The sequence below is a fragment of the Saimiri boliviensis genome, chromosome 16 (assembly GCF_048565385.1).
Source record: "Saimiri boliviensis isolate mSaiBol1 chromosome 16, mSaiBol1.pri, whole genome shotgun sequence".
Lineage (NCBI taxonomy): Eukaryota > Metazoa > Chordata > Mammalia > Primates > Cebidae > Saimiri > Saimiri boliviensis.
In genome coordinates this window covers 72,205,060-72,224,176 of record NC_133464.1, presented here as the reverse complement: position 1 = coordinate 72,224,176, position 19,117 = coordinate 72,205,060, and the positions used below count along the sequence as shown (strand labels likewise).

The following is a 19,117-nucleotide window of genomic DNA, read 5'->3' as shown; positions in this document are numbered from 1 at the left end:
AGAGACGGGGTTTCACCATGTTGACCAGGATGGTCTCGATCTCTTGACCTCGTGATCCACCCGCCTCAGCCTCCCAAAGTGCTGGGATTACAGGCTTGAGCCACCGCGCCTGGCGGTTTTTGGTTTTTTTGAAAAATTTATCTTTATTTTTTCAGACAGTCTCTCTCTATCACCCAGGCTGGAATGCAGTGGCATGATCTCAACTCACTACAACTTCTGCCACCCAGGTTCCAGCAATTCTTATGCCTCAGTCTTCCGAGTAGCTGGAATTATAGGCATGTACTACCATGCCTAGCTAATTTTCAGTAGAGATGAGATTTCGCTACATTGGCCAGGCTGGTCTCATACTTTTGGCCTCAAGTGATCCTCCGCCCTTGTCCTCCAAAAGTGCTGGGATTACAGGTGTGAGCCACCGAGCCTGGCCAGGATATGCTTTGCTTAGAAAAATTACTAAAAAACAAGCATATTTTTAAAAAGAGGTAGAATAACCACTGGTTAGGAAACTGAAAATCTGAAAGTTTTACAGATACAAAAATAAAGATGTGGGAAAAAAAATACAAGTAAAATACAAATAAAAATTTTGTCTAGGTGCAGTGGCTCAAGCCTGTAATCCTCACAATTTGGGAGGATGAGCTGGGCAGATCACTTGAGGCCAGGAGTTTGAGGCCAGCCTGTCCAACAGAGTGAAACCCCATCTCTATCAAAAAATACAAAAAATAACTGGGTGTGGTGGTGCACGCCTGTAATCCCAGCTACTCGGGAGGCTGAGGCAGAAGAATCCCTTACGGCCAAGAGGCAGAGGTTGCAGTGAGCCGAGATCATACCACTGTACTCCAACCTAGCCAACAGAGTGAGACACAGTTTCAAAAATAAAATAAAGCTTTTAATATGAAAATTTAAATGCCCTATTTTATTTGTATGGATTATACAAAGCTCTAAATTACGCACATGAAGTTTAAAAGCTTACAAGAGCATTTATTTTCAGAAAAGAAATTGTAGGCATCTTTTCTAAGATGACCTTGTATAAGAATCGTTGGACCAGAACATGTGACCTGGCTACTTCAAGAGAAAATACAAGCAAGTAGTAGCAAATTTCTTTTTGCTGTCATTTAAAAAAAATCCGATAATAAAGAAAACATTAGAAACCACTGTAAAACGTACTAAAGAAATTAAACAGTCAAAATAATATTGTAAAAGACATTTAAGCTAGTGACCGCCACCTAGTGAGATAATCACGTAATTATAGGACTTGACTATGAAACCCATATTCCTGTTTTATTCTTTTCTGAACTATTTCAGTCATTATTTTTATTAGGGTTTAGGGAAATATATGCAAGGCATGCTTATCAAATTTGTGGCTTAAATGAATTGAGAAGAAAACAGCTATTGCCCTAAAGATAGAATGAGAACCTATACCTTTAGACACAGAAATCTAACAAGTTGAAGTTGTTAAGAGATAACTAGCCACAATTCCATTCCTGAAAACAAAGCAAAAACAACACAGAAAAAATTCAAACCAGTATAGGGATGTAGAAACAAAGTTCAAAGGCAATGAATAGGAAAAAGAGTTGGAAATACCTGTACGAACTAACAATGTTATGTGGGAACGAAATCCACACAGACACATCTTCAGTGGAAAATTACGATGGTAAGAAAAAAATATGCTCTGTCTAAAAACTGCAATAACTGACAGCCTAAAATAGAAAATATACATGGAGAACAGCTTTGAATCTCTGAAGGGCTGTCACAAAGAAGTGGAGTAGATCATTTTGCGTAGCTACAAAAGACAGAAACAATGGAAGGGGGTGATTAAAAGGAGACAGATTTGCATTCAGTGTCTAGAGGAACTTAGAGCTAAGCTGAGACAATGAGCTGCTTAGGCATCATTAGAGCTATGCAGCAGAGGCTGAAAGATCATTAGGTAGTCGTAAAAACTTTCCAATAATTTTTCTCTTATTTTTATAGAGATGGGGTCATGTTATGTTGCCCATGCTGGGCTCAAACTCCTGGCCTCAAGCAATCTTCCTGCCCTGGCCTCCCAAAGTGCTGGGATTACAGGCATGTAAACCTGGGCTGTAATTTTTCTTTTAATACCATTTTGTTGTTTTGTTGTCTTACCTTTGAAGACCTGTGTTGCTAAATTCTTATTTTCATTGTTTTATTTCTTTAGCCAAAATACTTGCATGTAATTTTGTCCTTTTCCTTGGATTACATTGTGTAATCTTTTATATGCAACTTTAATTCTTTTTGTGTAGTAAAACGTTGGTGTGATTGCCATTTATTTCTTTTATTTTGTCATGATTAACATGGGCAGCTCTCCTAAGTAAATGAACATTCTCTTTCATATATACTTTTACCTCTTCCCCTTCTAAACTAGAATTTCAAGGCCTGAGTATTTTTATCTGGTCTTGGGGGTAGGTGGTGGGAAGGCAGGGAGGAGGGACCCTCCCCTGGAGCTCTACATGGCTTTGTTGGGTTACCTGGGTTCGTCTTCTGAGATTTTTGTCAAGTGTCTTGAACAAGCTACACTCCAGGAAAGGATCTAGTCACATGGATCTGTGTGCCCAACTTAGCTTACAGTCCTGAAAGTGACAGATCCAGCAAGTTTTCTTGCTTCTGCAGAAATTCTGACATGTTGTGTGATGGTAGGTATATTGTTTGATGTTGTCCAAGGGTACTTTTTCATTTTCTTATTGATTCTTTCCAGATTGTGAAGTATTTGGCAAATGCTCAAGATTCGATAAATTCATCTTCTTTCTCTAAATGGCTTTTAAAGGTGGGAATGGCACCGGGATTTTCTTTCTTTCTTCAACCTCTAGTTTTTGAAGTTACGGCATGAAGTTTCAAATAATCCTTTTTGAGTGCTTGCTGCTTGTGATTTTTGTTTGTTTCATCGAAAACTGGATTCTGTGATCCAGCTTCATTTCACATCTTTACCTGGAACTCAGACTATACTTTTAAATAAAAGCCTTAACTGAACAGGCACAATAATATTAAAACTTGGGTAGAAGCAGTCAGAAACCAAGAGAAAGAAATGGCCACAACATTAAATAAGTAATTGTCAAGTGAATCTCATAAAATCAGACAATATTTGTAACAAAATGATCAGTTCCTCTATGGGGTTGTACCATTTATATAAGGATTTCATATCAAAAACACTCATTTTTTACACTGATAGGTAAATTCTCCTTGAATTTTACTTTAGCTTTCCTGCATTCCTGATTGAATGTTATTTAAACTATATTCTTATACTCACAGGCCAAGGCTGTAGATCTTTTAGTCCCTTTTCTAATTTCTCAATATCTGGAAACTTTGTAGCTCCATCAGCATCTGCCATAAGGATCTTTTCTCCTCGAGAACTGAATATACCCTGTATTTTAAAATTTCAAGTAAAAGGAAATTACTTAAAATTAAGGTTAAATTCAATGACATTTCAGTCTGTTCTGATTTACTTAAAATACCTAACAATGAAAGATGAGGTATGAAGGAGGCCAGAATTCATTGAAAACGTATTACCTGTATACTAATAAGATCTTCTCAAATGTACCTATTGTCTATCTTCATTATTTAAGTCACATTACAAATATCTTGGAAAATATCAAGATAATAAAATAGGTTTGGACAAATTAAAGATATTCTGCGTCACTAAGAATAAAAAGAGACAATATCTACCATACATATTATATGTTTATCACGTCATGATGCTTAAAATGAATTAGGGGCTACTTAGAACCACATATAAAGAATATGTGCCGGGCGTGGTGGCTCACGCCTGTAATCCCAGCACTTTGGGAGGCCGAGGTGGGTGGATCACGAGGTCAAGAGATCTAGACCATCCTGCTCAACATGGTGAAACCCCGTCTCTACTAAAATACAAAAAATTAGCTGGGCATGGTGGCACGTGCCTGTAATCCCAGCTACTCAGGAGGCTGAGGCAGGAGAATTGCCTGAACCCAGGAGGCGGAGGTTGCGGTGAGCCGAGATCGCGCCATTGCACTCCAGCCTGGGTAACAAGAGCGAAACTCCGTCTCAAAAAAAAAAAAAAAAAAAAAAAAGCAAAAAAGAAAAGGGCAGAAATAAAAATGCTACACTCAACATCTAAACAACATATATAAAGTATTAGAAAAGAGAAAATATTACAAGGTCAAAAAAAACTGGAGCTATTAGTTTGAAATGGGAAAGAAAAACTTGTAAGTGACTAATCATTTCAATGATGCATGATCAAACTTTAAGCCTACTTTTCTATTCTCCCGTCTATGGCCTTCACTTTACTGCAGCTCCTTAAAAAGGTAGTCTAAAAAACAACAACAACAACAACAACAACAACAACAACAACAAAATAAAAAGGGACTCTACCATAGCAACTCCCATTTGTGTTCCTCAGTCATATTTTATGCCTATTATTTCTCATGTGCCTCACTGGCTTAAGATTTCCTGGTTCTCCTTTTGTCTATAACCTCCTCTTTGCCAGTTAAATGGGTTCAGGTTCAACTATTACCTGACGTATGTAGGTGACTCACTCACACCCTCTCTCCTAGGCTATTCTGGATACCACTGCTTGTTGCCTTAAACTTCATATGGCTCAAACACAACACAGGCTCTTACAAAAGCTCCTTCCCTAGTCTTTCATTCCTTCTGTTAATGACATCATCATCATCCCAGTTACCCAAGGCCACTGGTACTCATTTGATAGTTTGGATCTGTGTCCCCTCCAAACCTCATATTGAAACGTGATCCACAATGTTGGAGGTGAGGCCAAGTGGGAGGTGTTTGGGTCATGGGGATGGATTCCTCATGAACAGCTTGGTGCTGTCCTCGCAATAGTGAGCGAGTTCTCATGAGATCTGGTTGTTTAAAACTCTGCAGCACCTCCCTGCCCACTCCCTTGCTCCTGTTCTCGCCATGTGACGCGTCTGCTCCCTCTTCACCTTCTGTCATGAGTGGAAGCTTCCTGAGGCCCTCACTAGCGGCAAATGCTGGCACCACAATTCTTGTACAGTGTGCAGAATCATGAATCAATCACATCTCTTTTCTTTATATGTTATTCAGTCTCACATGTTTCTTAAATAGCAATCTGAATGGCTTAAGATGTCATTCTTCTCTCTGATCCCAGACCGAGTTCTACCTCATTTTAACAGCTCCTACATTTATCCCCTCATTTTCTTCTCTTATGTCACTATCATCATCCAAATAAATGTTTATCATACCTTGCCCAATACTGCTATACTTGCTGCTGGCTGATTAATGTTTAAGTGCCACTCTGCCAATGGTAAAAAATGTAAAAGCCCCTCTTTTACAGTTTGGGACCTGAACCCACCCACCCCACTAGCCTCATCTCCATAGTCGAGACACAGGTACCATGAATGAGTCCTTTATTGTGGCATATTCTTTCACACTGCTGTGCCTCTGTTCATGTTTCCGGTCTAAGCTCCCCGCCCTCCCAACTTCTATGTGGTTAAGTCCTAATCCTCCTTGAAACCAGCTCAGAATTTGCCTTCTCTGGGACAGCTTTGCTGCTCCCCACAACAGACAGTGGTACCAACATTTTGCATATGCTTTTGTTATAGCATTTACAACACTGTATGGCAATGATTTGTCTCTCTATTAAACTGTGATATCCTCAAAGACAGAATAGGTGTCTTTCATCTCAGTGTCTCTAACGGAAGTACGATGTTGGCTGAATAAAAACAACAAATGGACAGATTTAAAGCCCATCATGACATTGCATCAATCCTACTTTCTTTTTTGTTTCACACATTCTGTGACCTAGTCAGAGTGAATCACTATTTCTAGTACATATCCAAAGAGTTCCTACTTCTGTCTTTTCTGGCTTTGCTAAATGGTGTGCTGTTTTCTCAAATCTTTTCTCTATAGAGTTATCAGAGAGGTAAAGAGCATGACTTTCAGAGTGAAACTAACTGCATCTAAATCTTGACTCTACCTCTTATCACCTGATGACCTTGAGTAATTTACTTTACCTCCTTTCCTCATCTATACAATAATCCAACTAACAGACATTGTGATGGGGGCAACATGTGATGATGAAGCTCTCTCCCTTCTCCTTCCTGTTTGAATGTGGACATGTCCAGGCTAGTGTCCAGGAGTCACCCTGTGTGCAAGAGGAAGGGGGAGTGAAAAGGCAGAAACTTGGACTTCTGATGACTGTGGAGTTGAACAAGCCCTGGACTGCCTACCTTGAGACTTCTTTTTATAAGGAAAAAATTTAAAAAATAAATGTCAAAGTCAATTATTTAGGTTTTCCTTCATATATCTTGATTTCTAAACTTTCAGCCTGAATCCTACCTGATACGCCTCAGCTGACAGTTACCACTTTTTTGAAATTTCTTAGCACTTTATCTGCATGTCTCTCATAATTATAATCTTTTTCACTTAGGCAAATACTTACCTTTCCTATTAGACTGCATATTTCACCAGGATAGACCCAAGTCAAATTCATCTTAGTTCATGCTACCATGCATATCATATCTTATAAAGGTAAAACCTAATATAAAAAAGTATTTTTTAAACTGCAAAAAAACACATAAGCTTACTATCTGGTAACTCTATCAAAGATACAGAGGTAGATGGTAACATTTTTAAGATAAACATAAATATATTTTTAAATTACCCAGTATATTACAGATATGGTATATTTTAAAATTTGACTAAAAACATGAAATGATTATTAAAAATATGTTATCACTAACTTGAAACGCTGGTATTCAAGCAGCCAGCAAACACACAAGTTTGCAAAAGACATTATTGAAAATAACTTCGTATTTTAGATTAAAATGTTGAAAATATGTATTACCATTCTAATCGCTCCACCTTTCCCACGATTCTTCACCAGGGTTACCACACGTACTTTGTCACTTCCGTATTTCTGGCAGTATTTAAAAGCTACCTGAAATTATATAAAAGTCAGAATAAAATTAATTTAGATTCTAAGAGAATTACATAAGCTGTGTTTCTCACTTTGGCTTAAACACTGCTATTGCAGTCTGCCCCTTCTTGTAACTAGATTATACCCACTGTACATTTTGATGGCCTGGAAAAGTTGTAGAGTTTTTGGTGCCAAGATATAACATTGACCTAGTACGTTGAAGTCATAGCTCAATTTCCTGCAGAGGAGCCATCAGAGTGGGCAATAACCTTCTTTTCTTTTCTTGACTCCTCTACCTAAGCTACTGAGCTGCTTAAAAAACACAAAAAAAACAAAAGCCATGTGCTGTCTGACTGGTACAAACTTGTGATGGGGCCCTCTATACTGGTTAATGACTTTTGTATTTGTTCTGGTCTGCAATCGATCTTATTCCTCAGATAGGCTGTTTGTGTCCTGACCATTTCCCCCGAATCTTTTCACTTGAATTCCTCTCTCTCAGCAGATATTCATGCTGTAACTTCTCTTCCAAATCTTCAATCTCTTCCTCTCTACTGGCTCCACGGCCTCAGACTTGCTCAAGCTGCCAGCATCCTAAAAACTTTACTTTGACTTCACTATTTTCTCAAGTTTCTGCCATTACCCTGCTTTATAATCAAAGTCATGAGATAGTGATCTATATTTGCCACCTATATTTCTTCATCACCGATTTATTTTTCCATCCATTGTAATATGACTCAAGCCCTTTGCTTTTCTATATCCCCTTTCCCTTAGTGCATCAAAGGTACTCCCTCCTTTGACAGCCATCTCTACGGGCAGCTGTAAAGCTGCTCTCATCTGGCATTTGCCCTCCTCTAACTATTCTAAGTTTTCACCTCTAATTCCTTTTGCTTGGCTTGCTCCATAACCCTCACGAGGACCGACTCTACATTGTACAACCACATAGCTAGTAGGAAACCTTGGCCATCTTCTCTTTTTAACATACAAGCTCACCGGGAGTCACTGCATGAGCTTAATTACAGCTCGTATTTATGAATCTCACATGTCTGTCTACAGCCCGGACTCTTCTCTCTTGTGTCAACTAGTTGTATATTGGATAAAAAAAAAAATTCCAAATTTCATTCATCTCCTCCTCCCACTCCTGCTCAGTCTATATTCCTTGCTGCAGCAAATGGTATCACCATCTATTATTAAGTTGCTCAAATTAGAAGCCTGAGAATCATCTTCCATTTCTATCACCCATCACAATTCAATGGCTACTATAACTCATTCACTGATTTATAAAATGCCTCTCAACTCCATGGCATCCTCGCATCTTACTGACCTAGTTCAGGGCCTTATCCCCTAAAGTCTCCACATCTCTAGCCTGATTCCCTAATTCATTCTAAAAGTTATACGAGTAGCCTTTCCAACATGGAAATCAGCTCACATAAGTCTTATTCAAATACCCTCCATGATGACCTGTGGTTCTAAGTATCCCATATAGTCCCTTATCATAGCACAGGAGATCCTTTGTGATTCATCCCTCACCTTTTTAGTCAGCTACTGAGGCTGCCCCATTAGTACCCTGTACATTAGCAGTATTTGAGATTTCCAGACCATACCACGGTCTCACACTTCTATGCCTTTACTCAGAACACTATCTTCTAGCTTCCTCACCTGTCAGGCTAGCTTAAGACTCAGCCAAACACCATTTCTCTTTTCTAGCATCCATGCCCATCCTCACCTTCCCCCAGGAAAAAGAAAAGTATAATTCTAATAGCTATATATATTACGAAACCATTTTCTCATTCAACTATTACTTTACTCATCACATAATGCAACTGTAAATGTCAGCTACTTAAAGGCAAAGATTTTTATTTCTGGTGTCTGACACACAATCTGAAATCTATCAGTCTCAAAGAGCAAATGCAGCCATGGTCCTGTGTACACACTCCTGTTGTTAACACTGTTAACTAGCTACCAATTCAGCAAGCAGTGCCTCTTTCTTCTTTGCTGTTATGGCCCCAACACTGCATAGTGACAATTGTGAAGCCCTAGGGGATGAACCACGGTTGGTCTAACTCCTATACGCTGAGGACTTTCACAGCCTCCCTGCAGGCTTGGGTGGTCATGTCAGTAAGTTCTAGCCTATGAACTTTGGGTATGCGCTTTACTACAGGGAGGGGTGAGGACTTCTGGTAAAGATTTTCATTTCTAGTTAAAAAGAAGAGAGGCACACAGAGATGATTCTTTTTTTTTTTTTTTTTTTTTTTTTTGACATAGGGTTTTGCTCTGTTACCCACACTAGAGGGCAATGGTGAGTTTATGGCTCACTGCAACCTTGAACTACTGGGCAGTCCTGTCACCTTGGCCTCCCAGTGTGTTGAGATGATAGGCATGAGCCAGCATGCCCATCCCAGAGGTGATTCTTAAAGTCCTGGCTGTCTCTTACTACTCGAGAACATGTAATATTTGTAGATGTGGCCATTTTGTGATGATGGAATGTGTGAGATGGAAAATATGGATCCAGCAACCCAATCCTTTTTAAATGCTAAGCCAACTCTGGAATCAACTGTGTCCAGACTTCTTGGCAGAAGAGATAATTTAATTTCTTTATTATCTAAGCCACTCTATGATACAGTTCCTAATTGATAAAAATGTCTAACACCCAGTGCTCTAATCATTTGCTGCATATTTCCAGTATTATTAATAGATGTGAACTCCTCCAAGGCAGACAGTGGTCTTCACATCTTTGTATTTTAGTACCAGTCAAAACTCTTGACTCCTGCTTAATAGCTGAAGAAATGTCTGTTCAAAGAACATTTATTTGTGGCCAGGTGCGGTGGCTCACACCTGTAATCCCAGCACTTTGGGAGGCCGAAGTGGGCGGATCACCTGAGGTTGGGAGTTTGAGACCAGCGTGGCCAACATGGTAAAACCCCATCTCTACTAAAAATACAAAAATTAGCTGGGTGTGGTGACGCACGTCTGTGATCCCAGTTACTAGGGAGGCTGAGGCAGGAGAATCGCTTGAACCTGGGAGGTAGAGGTTGCAGTGAGCCAAGATCGTGCCGCTGCACTCCAGCCTGAGCAATAGAGCAAGACTCCGTCTCAAAAAAAAAAGAACATTTATTTGTGCTGTAGATATTTACTCTGGAACAGTCCGATACTTGATGTTCATCATAAGACTCCAAAACCAAGAAGATAGAGTCATTGGGTAAGTAGCTAAGTGAACTAATGAGACTTTCCTACGTTAGGATGAAAACCTCCCTCTTGGTATCTAGCTTCAAGGAAGGAACACATTGTGGAAGCCACACCTATTTGGAATGGACACACATTGAAGATTTACAGCGTGGCCATTAGTATACAGGGCAGCTGTCACTCGGCCACCGTTTGTGAACTGAGTTCCTACTGAGTGCCCACTCGCCTTTTTGATACGTTGTTTGAGGATATAATAAACGTCACTGTACAACTGCAGTTTTCTCTTGTATTATACTTTGTGCCTCCTTAGTCTGAAATGCCTCAAGAACAAGAGCCATATCTAAAATTTTTCTCACACCCCTCAGAGTGTAAGACATTAACCAGGGAATCCATAAATACTACTAAGCAGGAACTGGTTTCTTTGTTTTAAATAAAAACTTCTACTAAATATAATTTCAAGTTTCTACTTCCTCCTAACGTTGAATCAGTGGGGTCAATTGCTTGTCCTGCCTGGGAGAGCATCTCTGATCCTTCCAGTAGAGCAGCAGACCACTCAGAGGTCAAGGGCCATCAAAAGAGTGCTCCTCAGGAGAAGATGCACAGCCTCAGCTGGGTCTAGGCTGCCTCCGTTATCTCAAAAGCAAGTGTCCGAAGTTTGCTTTCCGGGCCATTTCCTTCATGTATCACTAAACTCCTGAGATGGCTTGTGTTCATAACTTTCATATCATACTCACTACTCAAAGTGCAGCACTTACCCTTCCTAAGCCAGATCCTGCCAATGCATTCTGTGCATGTGAAAGGACACACCTGGTTCCCAGTGGCTGGTATGAAGGCAGTTTTCTATTTGCATGACTGCTTTAAAAATCATAAGGCAAGATGGAGCAGAAAGAAACTGTGCTTAGGGAAAAATGAAGCACAAATTGGTAGGCAACGAAGGTTCCTACTCTCAAGGTTAGGAGGAACTGTGAATGGGCATGTGACTTCCCTATCTGGTGATCTTCAAAGCTTCCCTGGTGCTATGAAGAAGTCCCATAAGGGAAATCTGTATTTTTCTGCTATCTATGCTGTAACAATGGAGAGTGTTAGGCAAAGCTTTAGGGTCCCTTGATGAATGAAAGTGAGATTTCATATGTGCAAAATTATTCTCTATTTTCTATCTATTGTCAATTCTAAAAGCAAGTGTATTTACCTTTGAAGTCTGATCTTTACTGCCATCATCAACTACTATCACTTCATAAGTGAATGCAGGATCTCGTTTCTGCAAGAAACAAAAAGAAAATAACACAATTTGGCATACTGCCATAAATTATTCTAATAAAATCATCAATAATTTAAAAAACAACTGCTTTAGTGTTGATACATATAAATTTAAATATAACTATTAGGGCACAAACAGCATAAAATAAAAAGGCTAAGTTAATAAAAAAAGAAAAAAAAAAAAGAGAGAGCTCCTGGGTAGAGGTAGACAGTGAATATTGATTCAACCTCTCCAAGTCACCTCGCTGTCCCCCGGTCTATCTTGCACCCTGGTGATGGAAGAAGCCAGGTACTTGTGGTGCTACAGCACATTTGAGAGGCTGCAAGAGTGTAAGAGAAAAGCTCCTGAGGTTTGAAGCTAGAGACTGCAGATTACTGCTTGGCTGCAGCATTTCTTAGCCTAATGACCTTGGGCAACTTAACTTTTTGGGCCTTTTTTCTTAATAAAAAAAGAGAGCAGAACAATCTACTGTATGTGGCAGATGTGAAAATTATAGGTAATTGGAGAGGTAGAAGCCTCATATATATTAAGGGCTCAATTCCTTTCTTCTTTTCTCTAAATTGAATTTTTTAAGTCAGTAATAAAGTAATACAGGCCTTTCTCTTTCAGTGAATCTTCTATTTCCTTTTTATACAAAAAACCTAAAAGCAAAGGAAATCAAAACTTTTTTTTCCCCAAGAATTCACTCAATTCATAATCCCTTCAAGGAGATTCTAGTGGCAGCTAATATTACAATAAAAGGCTGTGTATTACTTCCCTTCTTATGTAGGGGAAAGAGGAAGAAAATGTAAGAGGATACTCTTGAGAATATTGAAGAAATACAAAACCATTTCAACATCAGTGTAAGTCTTTTAAAAATATCAATTTTTTTCTGTTCATTCAGACAGTTTTTCTGTTTATTCAAACTTAGTTAAAAAGAGAAAAGAGCCGGGCGCGGTGGCTCAAGCCTGTAATCCCAGCACTTTGGGAGGCTGAGGCGGGTGGATCACGAGGTCGAGAGATCGAGACCATCCCGGTCAACATGGTGAAACCCCGCCTCTACTAAAGATACAAAAAATTAGCTGGGCATGGTGGCACGTGCCTGTAATCCCAGCTACTCAGGAAGCTGAGGCAGGAGAATTGCCTGAGCCCAGGAGGTGGAGGTTGCGGTGAGCCGAGATCGCGCCATTGCACTCCAGCCTGGGTAACAAGAGCGAAACTCCGTCTCAAAAAAAAAAAAAAAAGAGAAAAGAATAAAATAAAAGTTAACATCAAAAACAACAATATACCTTTTCTCATAAGTCACAAAAGTAAAAACAGCATTGTAGCATCATACAAAGTCTGCAGACATACACTGTCACTCAATTTTAAATACGTCATCAGGTAAGAGAGGATCAAAATGGGTAGGAGGGTAGGGAAACAGAAATTTCAGCTTCCTGGTTTGTCCTGCGTCACCCACCTGCCTCTAGAGGTAGCGTGCTATGTGCCGGACTTATGAATAGCAACAAGCCGAGCAGCAGGTGGCCCAGCAATCGGGTGCTGCCAGGACTGCCTCTCACAGTGCATCTAGTTTGGGGTCCACGAGTTGGTGACCTGGTCTAGTTTTACTTGGACACATCATATTAAAAGAGAAAACATGATACCTGTCTCTTCTCTAGATAGCCCAGAGCTTCATCCATCATCACAGGCACTTAAAGAAAAAAAATATTAAAAATCGCTTTTGAAAATGATTTTCCAAGCCCGGCACATTCAGCTTACATACAGAAAAAAGTCCCAATAATCTAACAAGCGCCTCTGGTACTCTCTCAATGGTCATTCCCATCTGGAATCCTGCCTCCTGTCCACATCTTTCTTACTACCTCTTAGAACATTTATCAGTCCCCACAGCCTCAAGATGCTGCTCCTATTCATGAGAGCTAATATTCACTTCCATCTCTGCAGAACTGCAACGATTACCAACTGTGCACACAACACAGCTCACATCTATTAATGTTTTGGCAAAGACAGTCAAGTCAAATACTTTAAATTTCCATTTCTTTCCAAACTACCCTTTACTCACCCCTGCCCCAAAAAAAAAATCAAAACAGGGCTTACACCGTTTTTCTTCATTGTATGAAGGCACAACGACAGAAAGTTGTTTAGTAGGTGAGTCCCATATGCTGGGTAAAGTTTCTTTCTGGCCTTTGGCATTTAAGAAGAACTTCTCTTCTTCATGTTGATGAAGTGCTGGCATTTTTGAAGCAGTTATAAATGCAACAATGGAAATCTAAAAGCAGAAATGTAAAAAAAAAATTACGTTTTACTGATTTTTCTATATTTATGTTAGCATATATCATCTACTTTTCTTTTAGTTGAATATTCACTCTTAGTTTTTAGTTCATTAACAATGATCTAAAGGTGACTCCAAAATTAAATAGTGAGTCCCCTTTCTAGTCCCCTACTATGAATGGATGACTGTCCTTTTTTCTATGTAAGGTGCTAATGCCTTAGGAGGCTCTGTCTCTTCCTAGTCATCATTCCCCAGGCCTCAATCATCCCAGCTACAATAGGGATCAGTCACTATAGGAAGACCAGTCTACTCTTAGATGCCTTAAAACCCTGTTCCTGCCGGGCGCGGTGGCTCAAGCCTGTAATCCCAGCACTTTGGGAGGCTGAGGCGGGTGGATCACGAGGTCAAGAGATCGAGACCATCCAGGTCAACATGGTGAAACCCCGTCTCTACTAAAAATACAAAAAAAAAAAAAATTAGCTGGGCATGGTGGCACATGCCTGTAATCCCAGCTACTCAGGAGGCTGAGGCAGGGGAATTGCCTAAACCCAGGAGGCGGAGGTTGCGGTGAGCCGAGATCGCGCCATTGCACTCCAGCCTGGGTAACAAAGAGCGAAACTCCGTCTCAAAAAAAAAAAAAAAAACAAACAAACAAACAAAAAAAACCCTGTTCCTCAGCATGTGTACATGCATGCACACACACACACATACACACACACACACAGTAAGGTCATATCCCTGCTTGGAATCTCTATGTGACAAGACAAATCTGTTTTGCAGTGGAACGTATAGGGTGAGGCAGACTTCCCATCCAGGACCAGACAGACCCAAGATATAAAAGGAAGATTCTTCAGACTACCAGGTAGGGAAGAACAATGTTTAAGAATATGTTTTTTGGCCGGGCGTGGTGGCTCAAGCCTGTAATCCCAGCACTTTGGGAGGCCGAGGCGGGTGGATCACAAGGTCAAGAGATCGAGACCATCCTGGTCAACACGGTGAAACCCCGTCTCTACTAAAAATACAAAAAATTAGCTGGGCATGGTGGTGTGTGCCTGTAATCCCAGCTACTCAGGAGGCCGAGGCAAGAGAATTGCCTGAACCCAGGAGGCGGAGGTTGCGGTGAGCCGAGATCGTGCCATTGCACTCCAACCTGGGTAACAAGAGTGAAACTCCGTCTCAAAAAAAAAAAAAAAAAAAGAATATGTTTTTGATACTTAACTCGAATTTGAATTCAGAATATAGCACTTTGTGAAGTATCTAACTTACAGGCTCCCTGATGCACTTGGGAGCTAAGCTTTGGAAATAACCATTCTTTTTAACATTGTTTGTATTGGCACACTTTTTGATTTTAAAACAATCTGTAAATTTTTGGAATGCTACTCATTTGTAATTTAATGACCAATTTTAATATCCCACTTGGTAGACACTGTGAGTGAATGCCTTTTGATTAGTGGGAGCATAGAGGCAGTAACCAGAACAGTGGTGAAGAGTTCCCACTATGCACAGTAGTGTTTAGATTCATTTCTAAATTTAATTTCCTACTAAAAGCCGGCAGTGCTCCAAAGAGGATGAGTGATTCAGATCTGGGGCAGGAAATGTAGAATGGTGGAATAGCATATCATACTAGGAAGTGAAGACACTATCAAAGATTATAAGGGCTGTGCCAAAAGGACAAAGCAGCCAACCACCGGGGCTCTCACTGGTCTATGATGCGATGATCTGATCATCTTCCCACCTCCTCCCACTAAAAAAAAATTATCGCAATGAATCAAACCATGAAAAATACTGTAAATCATAAATTCACAATGATACCAAAAACAAAAACTGGGTAAGATGCCAGGGAACCATCTCAGTATTTCAAAATTTTGCCTTTTATTTTGTGTTTTATATGTATTAAAGGTATTTCAGGGTAAAAGAATAGCCGAGGATAAGATTTCCTTCATTATAAAATTCTAGGTAATAAATGAAGGATACAATGAGAATATTTCATTTTGCAACCCACAGTGAAATAAAGCATTTAGGCAATGATCCTCAATGACTACTGAAATGATTAGGCTGATGACAAACTTTATAAACTGGTAGGTCTGGCTGGCAACACTTGAACTCGCAGGTCCATCTTAACACCAGAGACAACTGGCCTTTACATGACTCCTGATGGATGAGACACGAAAGAATTGAAGAAGCATCCCTCATGATTTTTTTCTTGATTAAAAGAAACATCGCTGGGCGCGGTGGCTCAAGCCTGTAATCCCAGCACTTTGGGAGGCCGAGGCGGGTGGATCACGAGGTCAAGAGATTGAGACCATCCTGGTCAACATGGTGAAACCCCCGTCTCTACTAAAAATACAAAAAATTAGCTGGGCATAGTGGTTCCTGCCTGTAATCCCAGCTACCCAGGAGGCTGAGGCGGGAGAATTGCCTGAACCCAGGAGGCGGAGGTTGCGGTGAGCCGAGATCGTGCCATTGCACTCCAACCTGGGTAACAAGAGTGAAACTCCGTCTCAAAAAAATAAAAAATAAATTAAAAAAAAACCCATCAAGTACAAGTCTCTAGATTCTAACTACCAGTTTATGGGAAATTCAAGACAGAGGACGATGTTAAAAGGCATTAAGGGGATGCATTCAGAGAAATCGAAATTGTGAGAAGTTCTACAGGAGGAATGATCATATTAAAGACAAGGAAAAGAAAACAAGGGGAGGAGAAACTGTTAACAAATTAAGAGACTCAAGACATCAACGGAGTACAATGTGTGGCATTTGTTTGGATACTGATTGGAACAAACTGAGACATATATGAGACAAGTGAGGGGATGTGAACTGACGAGGAATCTGACATCACAGAATAAACTCAAATCTGTGACCACTTTATTGTGGTATTTTTAAAAGAGATACCTTATCTGTTAGAAATAAATGCTGAGGATTTAAAGATAAAATGTCTTCAAGTTGTTTTAAAATAATTCAGAAAGGAGCTGAGACTGTGATAAAATAAGAATGGAGAGTGGATACAGATGAAGACAAGATGAGGTTTTGAAAAACGATTTTTTAAATGATTTCTTGCTCTGACATTTAAAAAAATCTAAGTTCTACTAATTGTGTGACATTTGAGTACATGAAACTCATTTCTGCAATGTTTCCTTCCCAGTAAAATAACGCTAATAACATACATCATAGCGTTGTTTTAAAGATCTAATGAGATAATTCCTATTAAACCTAGTGCAACACTCAACATACAGTAAGTAAGGCACTCAATAAATGGTAGCTCTTATCACTTCAAGCTAGTGGGAACAAATACGGTCAGTACAATCTCATAAAATCTGTGCAGTAAGACCCAAAGTAAGGCAGCTTCGATCTAAGAATGTGTGAAACCACTAATTCCCACCCAGCACCCCGCCAAAACCAACCAACCAACCAACCTGGTTTGCTCAAAAACTTCAAAAAACAAAACCCAAACCCTGAAATCTCCACTTGTCAGGGCAAGAGAGGACTCCTCTCTCATCCAGATACTATCAACAAAGAAGTAAGGATGCACTGCATTTTATCTAAACTGTAAATTTACACATCCTCTGAAAAGATGGCAGAGTGGCCGTCCTGGCAGTGCTGTCTAGGTGGCTAATGTGAATAGCAAGGAAGCTGAAATCCTCTCCACTTTTACTAACTAGATGGCTGGCTCATTCCAAAATATGTGGGAGAGAGTTCAGTTGGCCAATTTTCTGCCACTTAACAATCAGCAAGGGCTTACAATATTTTTGTGTTTCGAGAGCAATGGCAAAGAAATCGAGTTTGAATTCTATTGTTCTGCCTTGTTTAGGGACAGTATATTGAGGGTGCTTAATTCTGGAATACAATCCTTCCCCCAAACCCCCGCTGACATGGTAATATTAGGAGGCCTGAGGCTTGTCTCTCTCGTTCACCCGTGGGTCTCATCGATCCACGGATTTATTCCCATATGTAAAGGATGGCTGTCGTCAGGGCACCGTCACCCCTATTTGCCTAACCCCATAGCAAAGGGGGCAGGCTAGGAAGCACACCCCTTCTGGAGACTCCAGACCTCCCCGGGTGGGGCAGAACTGCAGCGGCTGCAGGTCCCGGAGGGAGTCTGGGAGAGGTCGAGGCCGACAGAGCGGGTGGGCAGGGGGCGCGGGCGCCAGGGGCGAGGGAAGCGGCGACGATGCCAGGCTGGGTGGGTGCGCCCCAGGTGTGAAAAATCTCTGAGACACAAAGAGATAAGGTTCCAAGGAAAAATTAAAGAACCGAAGAAAAGGGGAGTGAAATTGCAGGAAAGGAAACTCAGGTCAGGAATTCGGGGGAAGCTAGGGGGGAAAAGGATGAGTCCGAGAACAGGTAGCGCGGAGGAGGAGGGGACGCCTGAGGAGCCGCAGTCTCAAGGAAAGCGGTGAGCTCCGGCCCGCGCCGGTCCCCAACCTCTGTTCTCACCAGTACGAGGGCTGCGGCCACAAGCGCCGCAGCGAGCACCGCCAGCTGCAGCAGGAGCAGAGCCATCCTCCATGCCGGGGCCGCTCGCCCTATCCGGCACCTACACACACCCGGAAGCGCGGCGCGGCGCCGCAGCCAGAGAGGCCTCGCCCGCCGCCCGCAGCACCCCCGCGTGGCGAGGCGGAGAACCTGCCGCTCTGGAGCGCTCGGCGCCCAGGCGGTGGAGGACGCGCCAGGTTCCTTAGACCCACGCCAGGTTTGGCAAGCATGCAAGATGTCTACTCAATTTGAATTTCAGATTAAAAAAAACCAAAAAACAAAAAGCTAATCTTTTTTTTTTAAACAGCCTTATTAAGATATTTACATACTACACAACTCATCCTGTTAAAGGCTTCTGGTCTATTACATTAGTTTTTATAAATTGTGGTAAAATAAAACAAAAGTTGCCATTTAAATCATTTTAACTTTACAGTAGTGAGTGGCATTAAATACATTCACAATGCGGTGCAACCATCACCATCTATCTGTAAAGCCTTCCCAGCTCCCTCCAGGTGCTGGTAACAACTAATTGCATGTCCTATTTGGGGCATCCTCGTGCTAAAAAAAAAAAAAAAAAAAAAAAAATGCTGTTTATCAGACATTCAAATTTAACTTGGTATCCTGTATTTTATCTGGTAACCTCACGTCGGAGAGAGATGGCAGCCTTAAGCACGACACAGTCTACGACACAAGCTGATGCTTAGGAGCCAGCTCCAGGACCTGCAGAGCAGAACGTGGTGCTGATAACGAGCGCATAAAAGTTCAGATTTCTCAACGTGCTGGAGCAGGGAGCCCTTGACCAGGGAAGAGGCAAGGTCAGGGCTCAGCCTAAGTCACAGGCGGAAAAAAGACGCAGAAACATTGGAATAACGCGCTACACGCAATGCTTGATTCTTCGCTGGAAACCTTATTTTCTCCGAAATACTGGCCTTATTCTGAGCGACAGCACCAGCTTTTTTATAGGAGACCTTCACCTTCTGTAACAGCAGATTCGTCAAAATACGTCCAAGCAAGGAAACCTAGAAGGGCGTCCGGCCGGGATAAAGTCTGAGCCAAGGCGGGCCTCTCGTCGCGT

General features: G+C 41.0%; 1 protein-coding gene across 3 annotated transcripts in view; it reads right to left on the bottom strand.

The window, feature by feature from the left end:
* The window catches only part of ALG5 (ALG5 dolichyl-phosphate beta-glucosyltransferase), a 49,054-nt gene extending 29,966 nt beyond the window's left edge, over positions 1–19,088 (bottom strand). The window contains exons 1-6 of one of the 3 annotated variants that reach the window (XM_074387825.1): positions 19,017–19,088; positions 13,395–13,566; positions 12,944–12,990; positions 11,253–11,321; positions 6,812–6,904; positions 3,257–3,370 (exon numbers count right to left, since the gene is read on the bottom strand). In XM_074387825.1, the coding sequence (XP_074243926.1) occupies positions 3,257–3,370; positions 6,812–6,904; positions 11,253–11,321; positions 12,944–12,990; positions 13,395–13,533 (462 nt within the window). In that variant the 5' untranslated portion in view covers positions 13,534–13,566; positions 19,017–19,088. Of the gene's footprint in view, positions 1–3,256; positions 3,371–6,811; positions 6,905–11,252; positions 11,322–12,943; positions 12,991–13,394; positions 13,567–18,003; positions 18,124–18,971 lie in introns of those variants that run through there. The other 2 variants (XM_074387824.1, XM_003934415.4) reach the window with 2 other exon arrangements.
* Between the last annotated feature and the right edge of the window lie 29 nt (positions 19,089–19,117).